This window comes from Micropterus dolomieu, linkage group LG04, assembly GCF_021292245.1.
Source record: "Micropterus dolomieu isolate WLL.071019.BEF.003 ecotype Adirondacks linkage group LG04, ASM2129224v1, whole genome shotgun sequence".
NCBI classification, from domain to species: Eukaryota; Metazoa; Chordata; class Actinopteri; order Centrarchiformes; family Centrarchidae; genus Micropterus; species Micropterus dolomieu.
Genome location: NC_060153.1, coordinates 9186342 through 9206895, shown reverse-complemented (window position 1 = coordinate 9206895; position 20554 = coordinate 9186342). Strand labels below are relative to the sequence as shown.

At 39.3% G+C, this 20554-nt stretch overlaps 1 protein-coding gene across 2 annotated transcripts; it reads right to left on the bottom strand.

The window, feature by feature from the left end:
- Positions 1–923: 923 nt before the first annotated feature.
- On the bottom strand, positions 924–20349 carry papss1 (3'-phosphoadenosine 5'-phosphosulfate synthase 1). Of its 2 annotated transcripts, XM_046047424.1 has the most exons (13): positions 20071–20349; positions 18047–18161; positions 17715–17950; positions 16779–16917; positions 15150–15268; positions 14692–14805; positions 13666–13777; positions 10489–10694; positions 7832–7967; positions 7164–7432; positions 5566–5795; positions 2604–2673; positions 1924–2063 (listed from the first exon to the last, which is right to left on the bottom strand). In XM_046047424.1, exons 1-13 carry the CDS (start codon positions 20128–20130, stop codon positions 2058–2060), a joined length of 1812 nt encoding a protein of 603 aa, XP_045903380.1. In that variant the 5' UTR covers positions 20131–20349; the 3' UTR covers positions 1924–2057. The 2 variants fall into 2 exon arrangements, with proteins under 2 accessions (XP_045903379.1, XP_045903380.1); XM_046047423.1 differs by lacking the exon at positions 2604–2673 and having other exon boundaries at positions 924–2063; positions 20071–20348.
- Between the last annotated feature and the right edge of the window lie 205 nt (positions 20350–20554).

Here is a 20554-nt window from a genome sequence, read left to right as displayed (position 1 = left end):
GGCTGCCACACTGTAACACCCTCTGAGAGATGAAAAGTTTCAAAGCAAGATCAGATTATGGGGCGAACAAGCTGTAAAGGGACACAGAAGTAAATACACTGTGCAAGCAAGATAACATCAAGAGGTTACAGATACACATAGTAACAGACACCTGCATTACCCAGAGAGCACTGATCTTCTCCAGACAGTGAAAAGAACAACAAAAATCATAAGGCAACCTCTCCAAAATCATTTGATCATTTTCTGTGTGAAAAAAGAGCTCTTCTTTTGAAGTTCTACTGAGGAGCCAGCTTGATTACCATTTAAGATTGAACAAGATCTGGTGAAAGGTAGAAAAAACTGCTGCTGGCAGGCTTCTTCATTACATCTTGGAGTTGGATTAGATGAAGTATCTAGGGTATTTCTGACAGAGCCACTCTTCTCTGTCTGGATTTAACCCTGTACATTCCACTTTCACTACACTGCTCCATCTGGGAGCCAGCTGCAGCTCTTTTTTCACAGCGTGCGAGTGTGTCTGAGTCTGATTAGGGTCACTAGAGGGTCTGTCTCATTCAATATACAGCTGATTGACCTACTGGAAGGCCGCAAAGGTTCAAACAGGCAGTGCCTACGAAACTGTGGAAATTTAAATTTACAGGGTGCACTGTTCATGTATATGACAAAATGCACTTGAAACAGTTTAGTCACAAAGACATGAAGGGACTTAGAGCTATTTAGTTTACACAGGCAGCTAAAAGTTCATGACATCTAAAATACATGAAATTCAGTGCAATCATTCAGTGCAAGCAAAATTTAGTTGAGAATATGTTATGTATTTAAAACTCTTTGGTGTGCTGCAAAAAAAAAGAAAACAAAAAAACACATATCGTGCATTGTGTGTAAAAAAACCCCAAAGATTACAGAAAGCAAAAGTAAACAAATTGTTCTTTTAGCTAAAAATGGTTTATTGGACAAGGAAGATTACAAATCTGATCCCTTGATGGTAACCATCAACCATATGTTAATACAGGCCAACTCTTAAAAATGAATTACCACATGGAAAATATTAGCAACCCATGAGAACAAATGAAGAAAATGTAACAAAATATCAAGACTGTTAAGTACCAAAACTACATGCACAACACTGTGAAAAACAGAAAACACTGCAATGTTAGGACAGAATAAATATACTATATAATATGACAAAAACGTTTTAAAAAGTTTTTCCTAGGAGTTTAGGAAGGTTAGGGTTGCATATTCCAATTTAAAAAAAAAACATTTTATACTGATCTGTTTTGCAAACCATTTCTTGAACTACTGGACTGTTTCAGAGTAACATCAAGACAAGTGGGACAAGAAGCAGGCGTGTGAGTGTTGTCTGTGTCCTAATTCAAACAAGATATAATGTGAGTTCATTTTCTGAAGACCAAGGCACTCGACTTTTACATCAAATACTTGTGTACACCAAATTCTGAGCAATTACCACGGCCACTTGCAAACATACAGTATAAAGCAACTGGGTTTCAGTAGTGAGTTAAGTGAACTTTAGCAGGAGCTAAAATGTTTTAAAATGAGACGTCACAAATACTCAACATTCATTCGTTCCTGTATAAGTACTGGTCAACAGTACTTTCTACACAGGTCATTACGAGTCTTGATCTTATATTTTCACACAGTCTTTTCTGTAACCAGCCATCAGAATATACAGTTATAAATGTTAGTGAGAAACACAAGCATCTACTTTCAAAGAAATTCTTTTGTTTGTAAGTTTAGTTAAATAAAAGTTCATACGGTTAAAACACAAATATGAGACTGAGACCAGTTTCATGACTGACAGCTGAGCGTGGTTTCTGATAGCAGATGAGTGGTCCCCGCATTCGGCGTTTTAAACATCAGTAAAAAAAAAACAATGTGTTTTCATGTTTTTTCCTCTAAGATATGACCTTTAGGCCTTCTCCAGTGACTTATAGTATTCTTTCAGCACAGCCCAAGCCTTCGGCGCCATGAAGCCGTCAGGAGGATTCTCTCCCTCACGAGCCATCTTGCGCATACGTGTGCCTGAGATAAAATCGTAATCTTCATGGCTGCAATTAAAAAAAAACAACAAAAATAAACAGAGATTAAGAGTTTTGAGTAACAGGCATATTTTAATCAATGAAAAGATGCTTATCAGCAGCACAGGAAATATGAGCCAACAATAACTGCCTGTTGCTTTAGGAGCGTAGGAGCAGGTCAGTTAGCATTTCTGCAAACACAATCCAAAGTCCCCGGTCCGAGTCATTTAGCATTGTGTATCTGCCAACTCAAAAGTCGATGCTTAAATATGTATCTGACTCACTGAAATAACAGCTCTAGATTACTGCATCTGGCACACTTTGTTTTTCACGAGCTACGTGATCAAAATACTGACGGCCCTTGATTTGGCTTAAATTATTGATTTATGAAATTAATAATAGTTTAACTGGGAATGCAACTCCTGAAACTGACGTGACATGATCAGCTAAAGAGAAGACTTGGTAGACGTATTAAATAAAACACTCAGTGATGCTCTTTGCTAATGAGAAAGAGAGAGCTAGCCACGTGTGCACTAGTACATTCACACACGCACACTAATTTTCACTCACATATCTGAGCGAAATGCTGCACTGTAGAGTCGGCTGTCCTAAAGGAGAGCAGTGCTGCAACACCAGTAGGCTGAGGTGGACAAAACAGTAGAGTACAGTAAACAAAACATCGGATCCTTTAAAATGATAGGATGACTGTTTGTGTAAGAGAATATTTATATCGCTAAAATCTACGTTTCATTTGCTGACCAATTATGGCAGCTGCTTTATTAGTAATTCCTCCCAAACAACTCTGTGGCTGGATACTGTGACAATCCAGTAAGTACCAGCACGCTAGATGTATCATTTATATGTCTTTGTTTAAGATCCTTTGTGAATCTTTACTACACCATAGTTATTTAGTTTTTAATCCTACAGGCAGAGGCTTAAAGTTAAATTTTCCATTAATGCATGTGAATACACATGGAATAATTATTACATATTATGAGATGTAGTGATTAAGCCTTCAGGGGTACTTGATTGAGTTTTGTTTTTTGATATTTAATGCAGGCTTTCTTTTCTGGTCTAATTCTGGTGTAAATAACTCTACAGTAGGTGATACGACCAACAACAAACATACAACAACAATCAATTTAGTGTGACAAAACAAATGATGTGTCCACTAATTCTTTTATGTCTTACCGTGAATTTTTGCATATTGCTTGTTAATATCCTGTAATATCTTCTATATTTTTTGCACTCTTTTTTTCTGTTATGATTATAGTTTTATTGATGACTGATAACAGGAGCACTTCTGGTGTCCCCTACACCCACTAGTGCTCTTTGAGGAGAAAATAAGTAATTTAAAAAGGTTAAAGGTGAAACATCAGACACTGAGTAGATTAGTACAACTAACCAATTTCTATTCAATGCAACACTGCCAGATTCTAACAGAAATGTAAACTCATATATTAAAAACAAACAAATGCTAGTTACTACTTTATTTAATAAAGCCCTGACTGTCCAGAAAAGTAAAAAAATCTGTATTATCACTTTAGGGTATCACACACTACTGTCAAACATCCCCACCACCAAACAGTCTGACTGCATGAAGGAATGAGGCTGTGATACGCTGGTTGAAATGAAATACCGATTGGAAAATCACATACTGACAGAGTAGTCAGTAGTCATTACGGGTAGTGATGGTGCAGTGGATAAGACACATGCCTTTGGTGTGAGAGACCCAGGTTTAAGTCCACTGTGACACACCAATGTGTCCCTGAGCAAGACACTTAACACTTAGTTGCTCCAGAAGTGTGCGACCTCTGACATAGACAGCAATTGTAAGTTGCTTTGGATAAAAGCATCAGCTAAATTAATAAATGTAAATGCAATGTAATGTAGTCAGATATTTCCCACTAATCAGATTGTAGATTTCCCTTGTCCAAACATTTTTTGTAAACCTAAATCTACTCTACTGTGCCACCTCTATCTGTGACAGACGGCTTCTCACTACAGATTAAGTTCTCCTGGTTCAGAAACGATATTAACAACTTTGTTTGAAGCGAGCAGCCAAAGACAGTGTTCACCTTAGACGGGTGTGGAGCGGAGTACTGGCACAGCTTCACTAGCCTTGTCTATAAATTACTGCCAGAGATAATCAACACGTTTCAGACGTCTTGTTCGCCGACATTTACAAGCACCTCCACTAAGCTTACATTCAGAGAGGTTCCTGTCATTGCTATACCATGACACAGGTCACGTGGCGTGAGGTAAGGAGCTCCAGGCAAATTCTTCTGGGAACATTTTTATACAGTGTCAAATTAGACACAGCTTGCTGTGATCTGAGCCATTACACTTTATAAAAAAGACTGAGGGGTTTTGCTGGCGATAAGAGTCCGCATTCCTCCTGAAATGTGGCGAGAGGCTGTCTGCGTGCATGAGAGAATAGAATGCCTAACTGAGTGACAACTACAGACTTTGCTCTCTAGCTTTAGCTTTAAAATGATAGCAAGCCATCGGATCAATGAGATTATATCAAAAATGCAGTAAATTGTATATAACAAAAAGAGCAATTTACCAACACATGACATTCTGAAATATGTTTTAAAGGTTCATGTTTTGAGACACCTACAGCATAGCATATACTTGCATATACTTTTAATTTTCTACTCAGGTTTGTACAAAATGTTATTGTTTAGTTTGCCTACAATTCTGACATGTAAATTTAAAATGTTCTCATATTATTTATGATTTTTTTTTGTCTGAATTTTTATCCTTCATATTTCTTAATTCTTATTTTTTCACATTAGTCTTAATAAGTACACCTCACTTCACTACACATTTGCTTGTGTAGTGACAAACTATCATTATCATAAGTAAACATACTATTTTTAGTAGCACTAGAAGTCCTAGATGTTCCAGATGAACAAGTCATTTTTTGACTCAACATCATAAATACGCATCATGGAAAACAAAGCATAGCTTTTGATTAGTCTGGCCATATTTAGTTTTAACATTCCTGGCCAAACACAGCTAAAGTTTCATAACCTGATGGTGGAGGTTTGCATCAAATCCGGATGAGAGGCGGTGAGACTGCATGTTTTTTAGTTAGTCATCATGTGCAGTGTCTTTATACAGACTTTAATTAATGGCAGGTCTATGTAATTTTTGAGCAACAACAAAGCTCATACTAATCCACAAAACCTTTTAACTGTATAAGAAAGAAAAACAACTCCTGTTATTCTTGGCTTGGCCTTTTACTGTAGATAGAAGAGATGAGTTTTTTTTAAACTAGTCAAGCCTAATGAGTAATTAATTATGAGTATGCAGTTTCTGTTTAGGCTGCTGGTTCTAATTGGCCTAAATGAGAGGTATAACTCTGGACTAAATCTACAATGAAGCTATTTAATTTAGTGTTAGTGAGCACTGCCGCTTTTGACTCAAGCCATTTCTGCACTCCATAACCCTAATAAAATTAAATACTATGGGAAACAAGAAAAAGGCTTTAAAATATGAAATTACAACATAAACAAGTACTCACTTTTTGGAGTCATAAAAGTCCATTGCTCTTTTGACCTTGTTGTAAGCAGCGACCTTAAAGGGTACAATCTCCAGGGTGATGAGGCCCGGAGCCATGGTGAGGACCTTGGCCCCATGAGTGGGCTCGTACAGGTCCTTTCCTGTGTCAGGGTGGGGCATGCCTGCAGGGTCACGGCCTACGATGTAGAAGTTGGCTCCAGCAACCATTCGAGCTCTGCAATGCCACTGAACCTGTGCCGGGGGGGCAGAAATATTGTAAATACTGGAGAATCATTAAAAACACAAATTTGAAGAAAGAAAATGTATGGAATTCACATTTGCACTTTTTTATTACATTTTACAGCAGATTTGCAAAACATCCCTAATCTAATTAAAACATTTAATTATTCAATTAATTATTCATTTTCAATTGTTACTATTGAATGTATGGTTTGACATCTTCATAAACAGTAGTTCATTTTCTATGTGGTTTTCTTTGTGCTCAGGCTCAACCCATTGTATTTGCTGTAGATGGTGTGTAGATTGTAAGGCCCCTATGCACTGTGCTGGGTAATCATGCTGCTCTGTTAGTCCAATAAGGAAGTCTCCAAACAACGATTTTATAGAAGAATTATTGTATTTTCATAAAATAAAGATTGTTACCTTTAATGAAATGGTTTATTCCAGATGTTTTTACTTTTAAGAGTGTTTGGAGCCTATTTTCAGAGGCGACCTGGCCGTGAGTGCTACAATATCTCACTACGACTCAAAATATTATCTAAAAAAAATTATGTAGGGTAAAAGTGACATCTTAAAATATAAAACCAGTTAAAAAGAACTCACAGCTACATTTACCATTTTGACTTGGCAAACTTAAGCCCCACACATATTACCCATAGTAATTTCCATTCACCATAAGCTTCAAGGATTTTTTTCTCTTTCATCATGAATAATTGTTAAATTTACACATTTCTCCTTGACAGTTGCTATTACTAGTGCCAGAAAGTTCTTGCCCATGTAGTTTGTATATTATAGGATCTACAGTTTTCAGATTAGGCTTGCAAAACAAGTTGTTTTAGCTCAAGGTGCAAGTGGCAGGCTTTCAGTGTGTTGCTAAAGAACATTCTGGCAAGACGAACACTTGACAGGAAGTTTTAATATTTGAGTGGCAGGCAGACGGAGGGTATTTGTTGTTATTAATGGATAAACAAGTTCAGAACAATGATAGTAAAGCTGGAGCCGAGTCTGGCTCTTAAAAACTCCCATTCAGAATTACAAACTAAATAAATTCACTGCCTGACATCTACCAGCCTCCAATCTGCTTTCAATAATTTGCGCCGTAGCTTTCCCACCATCATAAGTGAATGATTAAAACATTCCCAACTACACAGCTACGCTCAGTCACACAAAGAGGTTTGCATATGGCATGGAAACACTAAACACCGCATCTCGAGACAATTATAAAAACCCCTTTCCTGCCATTTTTCACTCTCAAACATTTGCAGACAGGAAGTATATGACAGTCCTCCTCTCTGTGTCTGTTGTCATTAGTCGCTGCTGCAGTCACATTATTTTGTAACCTCAAGTAACTGCAAATGCAACATTCTTGATAATCTTTACCTCAGTTGGCCCTGCATACATCATGGGTGAAGGAAATATAGCTACGATGGTATAGTCTGGATTCAGGACGCCCTCCTCCAGCACAGCGGCGTGCTGCTTCATTCGCCAGGGCAGCGGCACATCATCGTCCTTGGTCCAGCCTCCCAGTGGGTGAAGCAGCAGAACAGGCCGGCGGTAGCCTCGCTCGATGAGACGCTTGTGGGTGTCCTGCATCAGAAGGGCATGGCCGTTGTGGACTGGGTTGCGGAGCTGGAAGGCAAATACAGCATCTAAATAGAGAGACAGAGGGAGAATGAGAAGGGTTTGTTAAACTGTGACCAAACACATCTGTACAAAACAAACAGAAGGCCACAATGTACCCAGAGATAATCAAGCAGCTAAGTGCCCGGCCACTGAAACCGCATACAGTGAAGGACTGAATCACACCAGAACTTTCTCTCCCATGGCGTGCCTTCTCTGTCTCCTTTACTTCCTTCCCAAAGACTAAACAAAGAAAAAAAGTGAGTGGACTACATAAGTGTCTCCTCTCCTTTTTAAGAAAAAAAAATGTAGAAGTTTCTAAATATTGTCACTACCGTCTCTCTAAAAGTCCTTGGGTGAAGATTTTATCACCGTTTTTCAGTTTAGTTCAGACAAAAAAAAAATAAACAACAGAACTTGGCCCTTACCTGCATTCATTTCTTTAAACTTCTGTTTGAGCTCCGTGGGCGTCAGCCGGTACTGATCGAGTCCGTCATTCCAGCAGATCCTGTCCAGAACCTGCAGGTCTCCCCCAACCAGCCAGTCCCCACTTTCCATCACCATCTGAAATAGGACTCGCACCGATCATGACAGGGAACACAACTCAAACATAATCCAGACTTAAGACAGTGTGGTCCATAAAAACTTCACTGTGCTGGAGCCAGGCCAGCGTGAATTCTAATAAAACTCCCGAGTTTTTACCCAGTTGCAACCGGGACACACCTTCATAAATCAAAGAGTCTATGTGTTGTTAAACAGTCAACAAAAACTCTCTTCTGCACTTGGCCACATCTACTACCTTAATTTCAATAACAGAGCAGAGACAAAATCAGATTGTATTCCACAATAAAACCTGGTGATGAGCTCATGACCACATTGGAGAGAAAATTTCCCCTCAAGAGATTAATCCAACAATGTCACAGAAGTGCTCAGGAACCAGGCAAAGGCTGCTATTGTTTCAAGCAATATCTTTCGCCTGCCTCTTGTGGCATTTATGAGACCATTGCTAGAGTTACTGAAACACTGGCCTGTGCGATGTTAATGTGATACGAAGTGACAATTCTCTACAGGCTCGGTAATAAAAGCAACCCAGCTCCACCACGGAGACAGAGAAAACTCAAAACGTCGACCACAAATGAAAACTGAAGTTTGTAGGCGTAGCGAAAAGCCGATTTGGAAGTTGATAAAAAAAATGTCACTTATTTCATTGACATGTAATTTATCATGTGAAAAAAATACATGAAAGCTCTTTGCTAGCCATACTTTACAGACATACTGATTTCAGTATGATCTGGCAAAATATATATAAAAATATGAAAGCAGTCAGCAGCAGAGGGGTCTGCGTGATGTGATCAATAACAACTTGGCTCCGTCTGTTTTCAGGATTGTGTTGCAATTTGTTTTCCACACCCCAATTAATCCAACCTGTCCGCTGCTGGCCTGAGAAGAGTCATGAAAGACGTTTAACAGTCTTATTCTTTGGAGAGGTCAACAGCATAGACAAGTCGCACTTTATTTCCCCAACACAAGTGAAAGGAAAATATAATGTCTACGTGGATATATCAAAAGGAGCAGGCCTACACATGCGCTCTGTTTAACCGTTTTAAGTGCCTCCGGACTTCATATGTGAAAAGGGCCCTACCCAAATAAACAGCCACTACACCATGGTTTCCACTGAAGGGGGCTCCTGTCTGACTGACGGACAGGTAAACAGGAAACAGTGGATTAACTACATGTAATACGGAGAAGGTCGTTTCTGGTTGGAAAGAGACAGGACAAAAAAAGTTGGAGCTACCAGCGCAGAGGAGTGCTGACAGACTGGCTCCGGTACGGGCAGTTAAACACACACTTGTGAATACATACACACACTCTTTAATGAGTGACACCTTAATCACAGCAAGCTGAACACACATATTCAGCTGTGACAGTTTAGAGTGGATAAAGAATGACAGTTGTGGAAATACAGAGTCTCTGCAGCGTGTGTTTAAAGTCAGCACTGAAGCATCAGGTGTTGATACTGGAGATCCATGGTACCAATTTATGAAACTGGCAGCCTCTCGCATCTTAAAACACATTAGCAAGCCAGAGACAAGAAAAGATATCTGATAAGATTCAAAATAATGACCAACTGTGCTGAAATATTGAGACTGCTGTGGTCTAGTATTCAAGTTAACCTCCATCCAGAAATTTCAGCAGCATGGGGATTTAAAACGAGCTAATGACGTTTACAGTTAGTCTGATCCCAGGGAGTAAAATCCCCAAATACCACGTAGGTTACTATTAGCTTTGTCTTGCACTTTTGCCAATATAGAAGTTGCTAACCAACTGCACTAATCCTGAAAACAATGGCATCTAAAATTAGCACGACAAGCGACTTTTTTAAAGTAACCTTGTACCCCGGTCCAAGCTGATGGATTTAGAAATCTGACAACTATCTTTGTCTGCAACACCAGACTGTTTCATTCTTTTCCAGCTACAAGAGGCCAGTGCCACTTTCCGCGGGGGGTGTGCAGGATTATTTCAGGACGTTATCTCACCACTGAGTCTACCTGAGCCCCACAGCAGTCGATAGGACACATATGGAAACAATTCCCTGGTATATTTGGAGAAGGGTTGGGTGAGCGGAAAGGTAGAAGCTGGCAGGGACTGCACGGCCTGTTGAGCCTCGCAGTACAATGTCAAATACATTTGGTGGAGGCTGGGGGAGAGAATCAGCATCCAAATATAACACCTGCAAAATGAGGGTGGACCAAAAAGATCAAGTGATTACACTGGGCGTCCTGACAGATTGTGAGAAAAGCTCCACTCCTCCACCTATTCAGTCTTTCCATAAGCAAAGTGAAAAGGCCAGCTCTCGGATCTGTGTTCTATCAGTGCTGAATCCAGGGAGGCAGTCTGCTTTCGCATGCAGAGTGTTTATCACATAGCAGACTGAGACAGACCGTCTGCAGCGCTGCTCAGCACATCCCCCAAGGTTGAGCTTTTGGGGGGTTTTGTAGCATTTCCAGTATATAAGCCCATATTGTAAATTCAGTTTTCAGAGAATGAAAACTTTGACCCTGAACGAGTCATCTCAGAAATGTACCTTGATGTAGGGGTGGTCCTTGCAGGTGGTGCCCCACTGGCGAGCACATCGCTCTTCTTTGCGGTGTTCATAAAACTCAGGGTTGCGAAGGATGGCCACTCGCCTGCCCCCGTAGACCAAGGCTATAGCTGTCACGCCATCTAAACGCTCTTTATCTGCAGTAGACACCGGCAGCACCACAGGCACTGACAGGTTGATGACACCACCTAGAACAATGGAGAATAAAAAACAGTTGTGAGGCAGAAAGAAAATACATTAGGGCTGCAATTAACTCTTATTTTCATTACTGAGTAATCTGTTGACCTTTTTTGTCTAAAAATGTCAGAAAAAGGTCAAATATAAACATCATAATGTTTGCGTCATATATATATATTTTTTTTTATTTCCTCAAAAGCAACATATTTAAATTCCTTGTTTTGTCTGACAGTCAGTCCAACACCCAAAGATATTCAGTTTACTATCAAGTGTAGTTCAAGGATATCAATATAAACGCAGTCTATTTACCATGAGTATGACAGAAGTGAAAATGAATGTTGGAAAAATTACAGACATGAATTATTTATGCAGATTAATTTGTTGTCAACAAATCGAGAATAAATAAATTGTGGTAGTCATCATCTGGTGAGTAAACACTGATTCCACACATGACGCAAACTTTATGATCCTCTAGTTCAAGCTACATTAAAAGCTCCCTGTGGAGTTTATGACCATTAGTAGCACTATGGAGCAGCGTTTTTGCAAGTGGGTCCCCCATTTGTTTGTTTAATGCTCACGGGCAACAAGATACACAGTCCTGCCTTTTCCTGTATTTTCAAACTACAGTGGAAATCACAAGGGAAATAAGCCTGGTTTTACTGTGTTTTCACCCTCTGATTTTTACAGTGCAGTGTGATGGGTTTTTAACCATCAAATAAAGTCATTTATCATCATTATGGTAAATAACATACCAAGAAGTGAAGAAGCAGTGAAGAAGACGACCAACAAGCTAGCAAACATGGATGTACATGTTTAGCAAATTAAGATTTGTTTTTTTAATCTCTCTTTAATCATCTTTGCAAATCTTTAACAAGGAAGGAAATGCATTCAACACACCTCAAGGATGGACACAATGTGTTTAAATAGGAAACCATGAATTTAAACAGAACTTTTGTTTGTTTACAAAAAAAACTCCACAGGCCACTTTTAATATCAGATAACAATCCCAGAAAAACAATGTAAAGGCTCCCAATGCAAAGCAAAACACTGAGAACAGACGTTCTACAAAAGGCATGTTAAAATCTTCAAAGGTCAGGTATCAATAAAGCAGCTCAACCATTCTAATTAAGTCTCCATTCCATACCCTTTCAGCTAAATGTGAAATGTACAGCTAAACCACAGTCTACAGTGAGTCTTCAAGGCTGCAATTTAAGTAGCTAGTGGAGAAAAATCCCCTCTTAAATTAAGCTTTCTCATTTTCTGAATTGAGTTGTGTAGTGACAACAGGCTGTTGGCGGGTTCATTTGCCATCCAGGTTGATGAAAATGTTTGGTCCGGCACACTTTTCACATCATATCAGATCAAATGCAATGGAAAGAGGAGGGGACGCCGACTGCTGCACAACCCCCCCCCCCCTTCTCGTCCCTTCTGTCACAGCGTAGAGCTGACAGCTGGTTCCAATAAAACACGCACACACTAGACTGTCAAATGTGCGGGCGAGAGAGAGACACGCACAAGCTTGAATTTGGGCCTCTGCTTATTTTTGTAGACTATCTGATTAATCAAACGTGCAACGTTTTCTGCTTCCCAAACAGTTTTAGTGTTATAGTGGGGGCGATCAATCATTTCACTATCAAATCTCTGCAAGGAAGTGAAAACGGACAAATGGTGGTGTGTGGTGTCAAACAATACAGAAGCCTCTTCCTCCGTCTCCCTCTTCCTCCGGACAAACAGGAAAGAGGGAATCAAGACTTTTCACATCAATATATATTTTTTACTCTATCTGTCCATACAGCTTGGTTTCTCAGGCTAGCTATCTTTCTGGGGAAAGAACTTAAATCATCTGTGAGTTTGCTCAAAGTTGTAAGAACTGGATGTTTTTTTCATTCAGTGAGGACAGCAGTTGTAATATATACCTGTCAAAATCTGAAAATGAAATACAGGCTATGTTAACTTTCAATTTATTTTATGTAATTTTGATTTGACTGTGTGTGCGTGTGTGTCAAAATATTTGGCATCACAACACAAAACTGAGGTTTGAGTGGTCATATGGGCAATAAAAGTAAATAGACTTTTTCTTGGAATTTCAAAAAATGAGAAATTGCTGTAATTACACCAAGAGACTCTGCACCCAATGTTATATCCGTATTCTAGAAAGTGCCAAATACCAAGGCATTCCTCAGACCTGGGTGCAAATAACAACCCTATTCACGAGATCATCATTCTTAAAATTCTGCATCTAACTCAACTTAATTCCTGATTACATCAGTGTGACACCTAACCAAGATGTACATCACTGCTGTATAGTGGAGCACTTCTTCAGCATGTCAGCCAGCAAGCCTCAATTAAGCCTCCAACAGCACAATGGAGGGACAGGGAGGGAATATCTGTTAATCTAATTTAACGCCTCATGTAATCAGAGTGCTTATTTTTTATTGGCAATGGGGGGGGGGGGGGTTAGAACACAAAGAGCTAGAGCGGACAGACCCAAAATAAGCTCATACAGTGTCAAATGACAGACATGAATAAACCCTTTAGCTAAAAGCTAAGAAGTAAATTTAAAAAGGAGAGGTTGACTGAGAGCACATCTTGGTGCTCTCATGCTCAATTTCTAGTATATATGGAGGATATACAGCGATGGTAGCCACAGAAATATATTCATAAATATAACGTTTAAGTTCAGTTGTAAGAAATGTGTAATGATGTCCCGATAAAGAGACATCCCCAATTTCTGAGTACTCCATTTTGTGAGCACTCATCTCCATCTAGTGCCATTTCTCAAGTATGGCAACACTGAATTTTACAATGAAATCTTAAAGCCGAGGTTACACCCCCTCCCCTACAGGCCTACTTCCAAAGCTACTCCACCAAAATACATTTGCATGTGCTGCTAGGTAGGGAGGTAGACAGACAGGTAAGCCTAAAATAAATGGTCTCGCTTCAACATTTCATATTTCTTAAAATACATTAATGACATCTTACCATCCAGCAGACAGTCAAAATGAAGACACTGCAAATACTCTCTCTCTCTCATAAAGCCATTCAGAGGAGTGGCCCAGCCTTCAGCCAGCACCTGCACCCACTGCATGTCCACCTGAGGATGATCCACACAATCACATACAGTCTGTTACATACTGAGCAACAACGCTGTCAGTGCCCAATCCGTACTGCCTGCCGGATCCGTTGTGCACATGCGCAAAAGTGGTTCTGTCAGTTAAAGAAGGTTACCGCAAATCTGCCTTTTCAAAATGATCCAACTAAATCATTAAAATCAAGAATTCAAAATGTTTTTTTAATCAGTGGGGATGATTAGATTAGATTATTAGACGAGACTGTTCACTATGATGTAATAGGAATATACTTAAGATATGAAAAACCTTATTCAACAGCACATTTTAATTTCTAACAATGACAACAATCTAACAATGTAGCAACACAAAGGAGGCTAACCCTAGCTGCTAGCACACTGGCCGTCATGCATACAATCACTGACTTAGGTTTAGGCACACACCCCTGTGATGGTTAGAGTAACGGGCTTGGGGGAGCTGTCAAAGCCTTTTATACTAATGTAGCTAGTTACCTAGACAGGGCGTCGCATACAGATGCGCACAGGGGCATCTCATACAGACACTAAAGAGTACCTTTTGCATCAAATAATTCTTTGTCAGCCTTTCTGAAAGTGTCAGTATTTGACGCCCTGTGATAAGAAACTTACAACAACACACATGTAATTATGAACAGGCACATTTGTCGTAACCTTCTTTGTTGGACAGGACCCCTTTGGTGCATGTGCAGATAGGCAGTGCGGATTTGGTACCTACAAACGTATCATATATGTAGTTCAAATTAAAAGGATATATACAAATGTAGCAGTTGCTTGCTCAATGGTTAATAACTGCTCTGTATACACAAATGCAAATATATACAATAGACAAAGGCTATCAGTTGTTATTTAGCTTCATTTCTTTATTAAGATTGATCAAAATGAAAAGTGAAAATCAGAAGCACCTTCCCAATCTGTACAGCAGGCAGAGTCTCTGCATCAGCTTTAGCCAGGTCCAGTTTATTCTCCTGAACGTACAGCTCTTTCACTTCATAAGATGCATCGACAGGAACTATATCCTGCAAAATCAAAATAATGTGAAATGAATTGTTAGAAATAGATCATTACAAAACTTTCTGCATAATCAAGACTATCGTAAAGGTTTACTTATCCCTAAAGAATTATCATTTTACTTGAGGTCAACAATCATACAAATATGAAGCTTCACTGCCCCCTAGTGACCAACAGCAGAACGATTTCACATTTTTATGAATCGTCTGAACTTCAAGCCTCTGGCCATCTCTGAAACGGTCGCACAAATATTCTTTGAAGGGTGCATAGCCAAAAAAGACAACAGCAGCTGATTTGAAGAATGATGCACATATTTTAAAACATGTCAATTCAGGACATTTCTTCCTCTCACCCTCTCCTGAAGCAGGTCAATAAGCTGCTGTATGCACTCATTCACACTGCAGGAGTCGGTCTTCAGCACCAGCTCTGGAGCCTCTGGCTTCTCGTACTCAGAGTCAATTCCAGTAAAACCTGATTAAATAAACGGTATTAAATGCACAGTCAGAGTTTTATCTTCTATACAAAAAATGACTATGAAAAAATTTCCATTTTTGTATGGATTTGAAATGAAGGCTTTATGGAATAAGTATCCTGTCACAATGCCTAAAACATCAGCACCTGTAACCATTTTTTCTTCTCTTGTAATAACCTTTAATCAATAATCACACAAAAATGATTAATAACTACTTTTCCATACTTCATCCAGAATCAAGAATTACTACACGAGTTTCTTTAATGGTTTAAGTGGGATGCAGCCAGGAAAATGCAATTTAATGAGAAAACAGTGATTTAAATTACAATAAATCAAGGTAGAGATTCAGAGAACTGATCGGGACTGATTTGCATTCCATTAATAAACAAATGTCTCCACTACTGACAGACAGAAGGGAGACTAATCAAAGGCCAATCTGCAGAAATGACACACAACGGGGAAAACTGGGTTAACATCTCATGCTTGTGAGATCTTATGTGATAAGAAACACTTCCTCTATCAGTGTTGCATCAGTTTCATTGTCACTGTCATGACATTTCTGTGTCATATCATAAGCATTAGCGCTGGGCGTTATATAAAGTCACAGAAAAAAAAAATATATATAAATAAACTTGTCTTCTGGACTTTTCCTCCCGTGGTTCCGGTCACAGCAGCAGCTACGCCGCATGTTGAGGAGGCGTGTTGACGATGTAGCCTATTAAAATAAAAGCAACGAGGTAGCTAATCAATGACATCTCACTGGTGTGTTCACTGTCGCTTTACCTGGTCCGCTCTTGTAAAATATCCACTGTGGCGCGACTTGTAACATAACTCTGTTTCTCTGAAAAGTGCTACAATGTGTCGCTTAACCAGGACGGCCCGCCGAAATAAAGTGTATGTGTGGGAAACACTGACTGAACCGTTGTTTTTCTTTTTACAAGCCAGGTCTTCAACAGTGTCGACCTGCACTGTGTCTCCCCCCACATTGTTAGAGAGTTTGTGAGTAGATGGCTGAGTGCAGATGTAGAGGGAGGGATGGGGCTGCACGGTGAGGGAGAGAGAGGAGCAAACGCTGGCAGGAAACAAAATGATTAACTCAACATCAAACTATAATCGGTATAAACAGTATTTTATGTCTTTTGAAATTATATCGTATACCTCATTATACCGATATACCGCCTAGCCCTAATAAGTATTAGCACAAACAGAAAGTGTAGACAATTATGGTAACAGCAGAAGTCACACTCATCAAAATGTAAATGCATTGCGAGTTACAGAGTAACTCAAAAAACAAAGTTTTAGATTTGCCCTCTGTTTTGTGTTTGACAACAAAGTATCATATGGAAGTACAATTTCGCTGAATCTCTTTAAGGTCCGGGGGGTCAGAGTACTATGTAACATGTGTCACTATATGTCAGTCCAAGTATGAACCCTGACTGTCCTGATCAAATAACCAGGCCTAGGATCTACTGATGCACTGCACATGAAAAGCATTACACAGTACTCCACCTCTTATCTCCCCGGCTCGGGCTCTCTTGTACAGCCCCTTCACATCTCTCTGCTCACAGACATCCAGGGGAGCATCCACAAACACCTCAAAAAAAGGCAGCCCTGCAGCCTCATGGATCTTCCTGGCATTAAGGCGATCCTGACAGACAAGAACCAAATACACAACGACACATGATTTAGCAATGACTTAGGGAAAGACAGCCATGTTATTAAGGCTCATTGGGTTTGGTTTTTACCGACCAAAAATGCTTTCTGCTGCAAGAGGATGCCATTCACCGCAGTAAATAAAATCCTATAGCAGCAAGCAAAGCTCAGAATTGGTTTCCCATAACAGACAGTAAAAGTAAAAAGAGAAAACACAAATAAGCTGCTAATCATGCGCTACAGTCCTTCACTGTAATTAGAAAAATAAAGAGTTGTCAATATAATAAAGAACTTGTAGTAAGTAATTAAAATCTTATTTTAGTTTATTTTTTTCTTTATTCAAAATTACAATTGATAAATTCACGTTTGTAAATAATAACTCAAGTCAGCCTGGTATGTGTAAAATTCATAACTTCCAAATTGGAAGGGGCCTTAAATCAGATCAGAATACTTTCAGAAATACTTTAGTGGTCCCCGAGGGGAAATTCTTTTCTTCAATTTCAGCAGGATAATGATGATGATGAGACACATGATCAGTAATTATTATTAACAAAGATCATTAAGTAATCCAAAAACCAATGTGAAATGTACAGTGCTGTAAAAGCATTAGCCTGGTAGTGCTAATTCCCAAAATAGAACAAAATGATTCACAGAAGGGACAGAATTTTTCCAAATATGGTCCAATAAAGATTGTATAACAGAATGAGAGCCAAATTCACTTGAGACTCGCAGGCCAGCAACATTTATCCCTGTCTCATTCCACTCTGGTGCTTTCATTGGAAAGTCACTCACCCTGCTGTAGGGAGAGATGAAGCTGGCGATACAGACCAGACCAGCATCAGCAAAAAGCCTGGCCACCTCAGCAATGCGTCTAATGTTCTCTTCACGGTCCTCTGGGCTGAAGCCCAGGTTTTTGTTCAGCCCCTGACGGATGTTGTCCCCATCCAGTGTGTAGCAGGGGATACCGTGACACACCAGGTACTCCTCCAGAGCCATGCTCACTGTGGTCTTCCCCGCACCGGACAAACCTTTGGCACGGAAGGAAACAGCATTATGAAACAGCTATAAGATGGATATACATATGCAGAAATGATACCTTGAACTGCTGACATGTCATAACCTACCACTCAGCCAAACGGTGCATCCTCTGAACCCTCCTCTTGTGCCCACAACCTGCCCACGCTTGTTTCGACTGACATGATGAGCTTGATAGGTGACATTAGTGGCACGCTGCATTCCCTGAAATGACACAGATTTACTATAAATTAACTCGCATTACATAATTATACAATCTTATAAAACTTTTTTTAACCAAATTAAAAGATAGGTCAAGTCTAACAAACTTAAGTTGTCAGAAAGCATCTTTAAAGTCGCTTTAAAATGTGTTTTTTTCAGAAGTGTGTAGGTTATTCTATATTATGAAGAAATATTATATTATGTTTATATTCTCAATTAGCTATTTTGTTTACAGAATGTCAACAAATAATGAATAATATCAATTATAATTTTCCACATCCCAATGTGATAACATCAGAATCAGCCAAGTAGGTCTGTGTGTACACATTGACTTTTTCCAGACAATTCCAAGAACAATTTACAGGAAGATAGAGACAGACACACAACTAAAAACAAATATAGAATTAGGGGGCTACTTACAGTATATGCATAGAAGTTTACATGTTTATATACAAGGTAGATTAGTATATATACAGCATGCTTAGATTTCTGTTTGACAATGATGAATCTGTGTTTTTTAACTACGAAATATATAATTTATAATTTGTAGTTGCAGTGCATGTTTTAGTGTTACAGGGCTATTGCACAGGATTATTTCCTGACACTTCCTGACTGATATTCTCACTGTCAAATATAACTAAGCTTGCTGTACATAATACTAACAGCAGTTTTATTTGTATAGCACGTTCTTTTCAATGCAGGTATCGAAGTGCATTACAACAATCAATATAAAACACATAAACAAGTCAAAATAAAATAAAAGCTAAAATAAAAATAGGCATCACACAATAAAAGCCCTGTCTACTTTGATTTTCTGCCTAGACCTTGAAACTGGTTAGTTCCTCAGACCTCAGTTTGTGTCCTGGCTCATAGGGGGGCAGGCCAGCGCAAGAATGCAAAAACTTTTCCATATCCCAAAATTTTTTGAGTTATAGGCAAGAGGAGATAAGAGTATGGGTGAGTTTCTTCAGATCAGTGAGTGAAATAAAGTATTTTTTGCATTGTCTGTTTACTTTGTCCTTGTTCTCAGCTGGATGCCCATTTCTGTGTAAATACATTAAGAGCAACAAAAACCGAGACTCAGATTCCTTCGATGTGTACACAAACTTGGCCAATACAGCTGATCCTGTTCATCATAGTGATGGCAAATTGCTTGTTTTATCGAACCACAAGTCCAAATATCCAGACTGTTTAACATGACATACATTATGACTGTGATAAGGCTTGAAATGCTGACATTTGAGAATGCTGGTCTTTTTCCTTTAAAATAATTTGATTGTTGATATGTTTGTGTTTTTATAGTGTTATTGTTTGTGTTGTTTGATGAATGTTGCAGAACCACAGCCTATGACGTATATTTGTATCACTGATGTATGTAAATACTGTGGTTCATAGTTAGGAGAACTCTTTGAAAAACTCTTTTTCAGCCTTAAGTCACAGTGGGACAGAAAGAGAGAAACATATTTTTCACAGGTTTAGCCTTAAAATTATTGAATTGTAATCATTAAAGTTACTCAAACAGGAATGTGCACGCAGCTCTATGTTGCCTCGTAAAAGCAAACAAGGTTTTGCAATGAGTATTTCGCTGGAACTGATATTGGAACCATCGGTTATGTTATCACAGCTGCAAGTGCATTAACCAAACAGTTGATGCCCTTCCATTAACTTCATTAGCAGTTGAATGATTAGCCACATTTTCCGTCATGGCGCTGCTAGCACCCACTGAGGCGTTGAATGTACCGGTACCAGCTAGCATCACTGTATGGCACTAACGTTATAATGTTGCGCAATCAAATTAGCTAGCTGTTTGACCGGTTAGCGTGTTAGCTCATTCCTAACTGGTTAATGGAGGTGGACGGACGCAAAGAATTCAATTTATTGAATTAACACAACTTGGCAGAAGAATACTCACCCAGTTTTCAGCAGCGTTGCTCAGCTTCTGTTTCTTGTGCGAGTTACCATACGTATCCATCGCGGGCAGCAGTCAGCGGCTGATTCAACCGTCTTCCTCTTTAAATAGTACACAAAAAAGGCAAACCGCCGGGCTCTTTGTTTAGTAGTAAGTTACAGGTATCGCTTGATTTATTTATTTTTGCCACAGGTATCTCCAGTGAATGGAGGAGCCCAGAGCCGAGGAGCCTGGCTGGCACAACAACCGGGAAGAGCTCCCCGAGTAGCCACGTCACCAGCGACGGAATGACGCATTTCCTGTGCAAAACAAACAATCAAAAAAAAAAATTAAAAAAAAAATAAAAATATATATATATATATCAAGATCATCTGATCTGATGTCAGTGTTGTTTCGTCATCGCCTCTCAGCGCAGGAACTGCCTTGATGACTCAACTGATCTGCAACCAGCACTTGCAACGCACGTGGTTCGCAGTCGCAAGGAAAA

What these genes read in the sequence shown, in the direction of transcription:
- papss1 (XM_046047423.1), bottom strand. Translation starts at nt 20,130, where the DNA reads ATGGATACGTATGGTAACTCGCACAAGAAACAGAAGCTGAGCAACGCT. An exon ending in TCATCTCTCCCTACAGCAGG is followed by an intron (nt 16,918 to 17,714) that starts GTGAGTGACTTT and finishes CTTGTCTGTCAG; the next exon opens with GATCGCCTTAATGCCAGGAA. An exon ending in AGGACCACCCCTACATCAAG is followed by an intron (nt 7,968 to 10,488) that starts GTACATTTCTGA and finishes GTCCTATTTCAG; the next exon opens with ATGGTGATGGAAAGTGGGGA.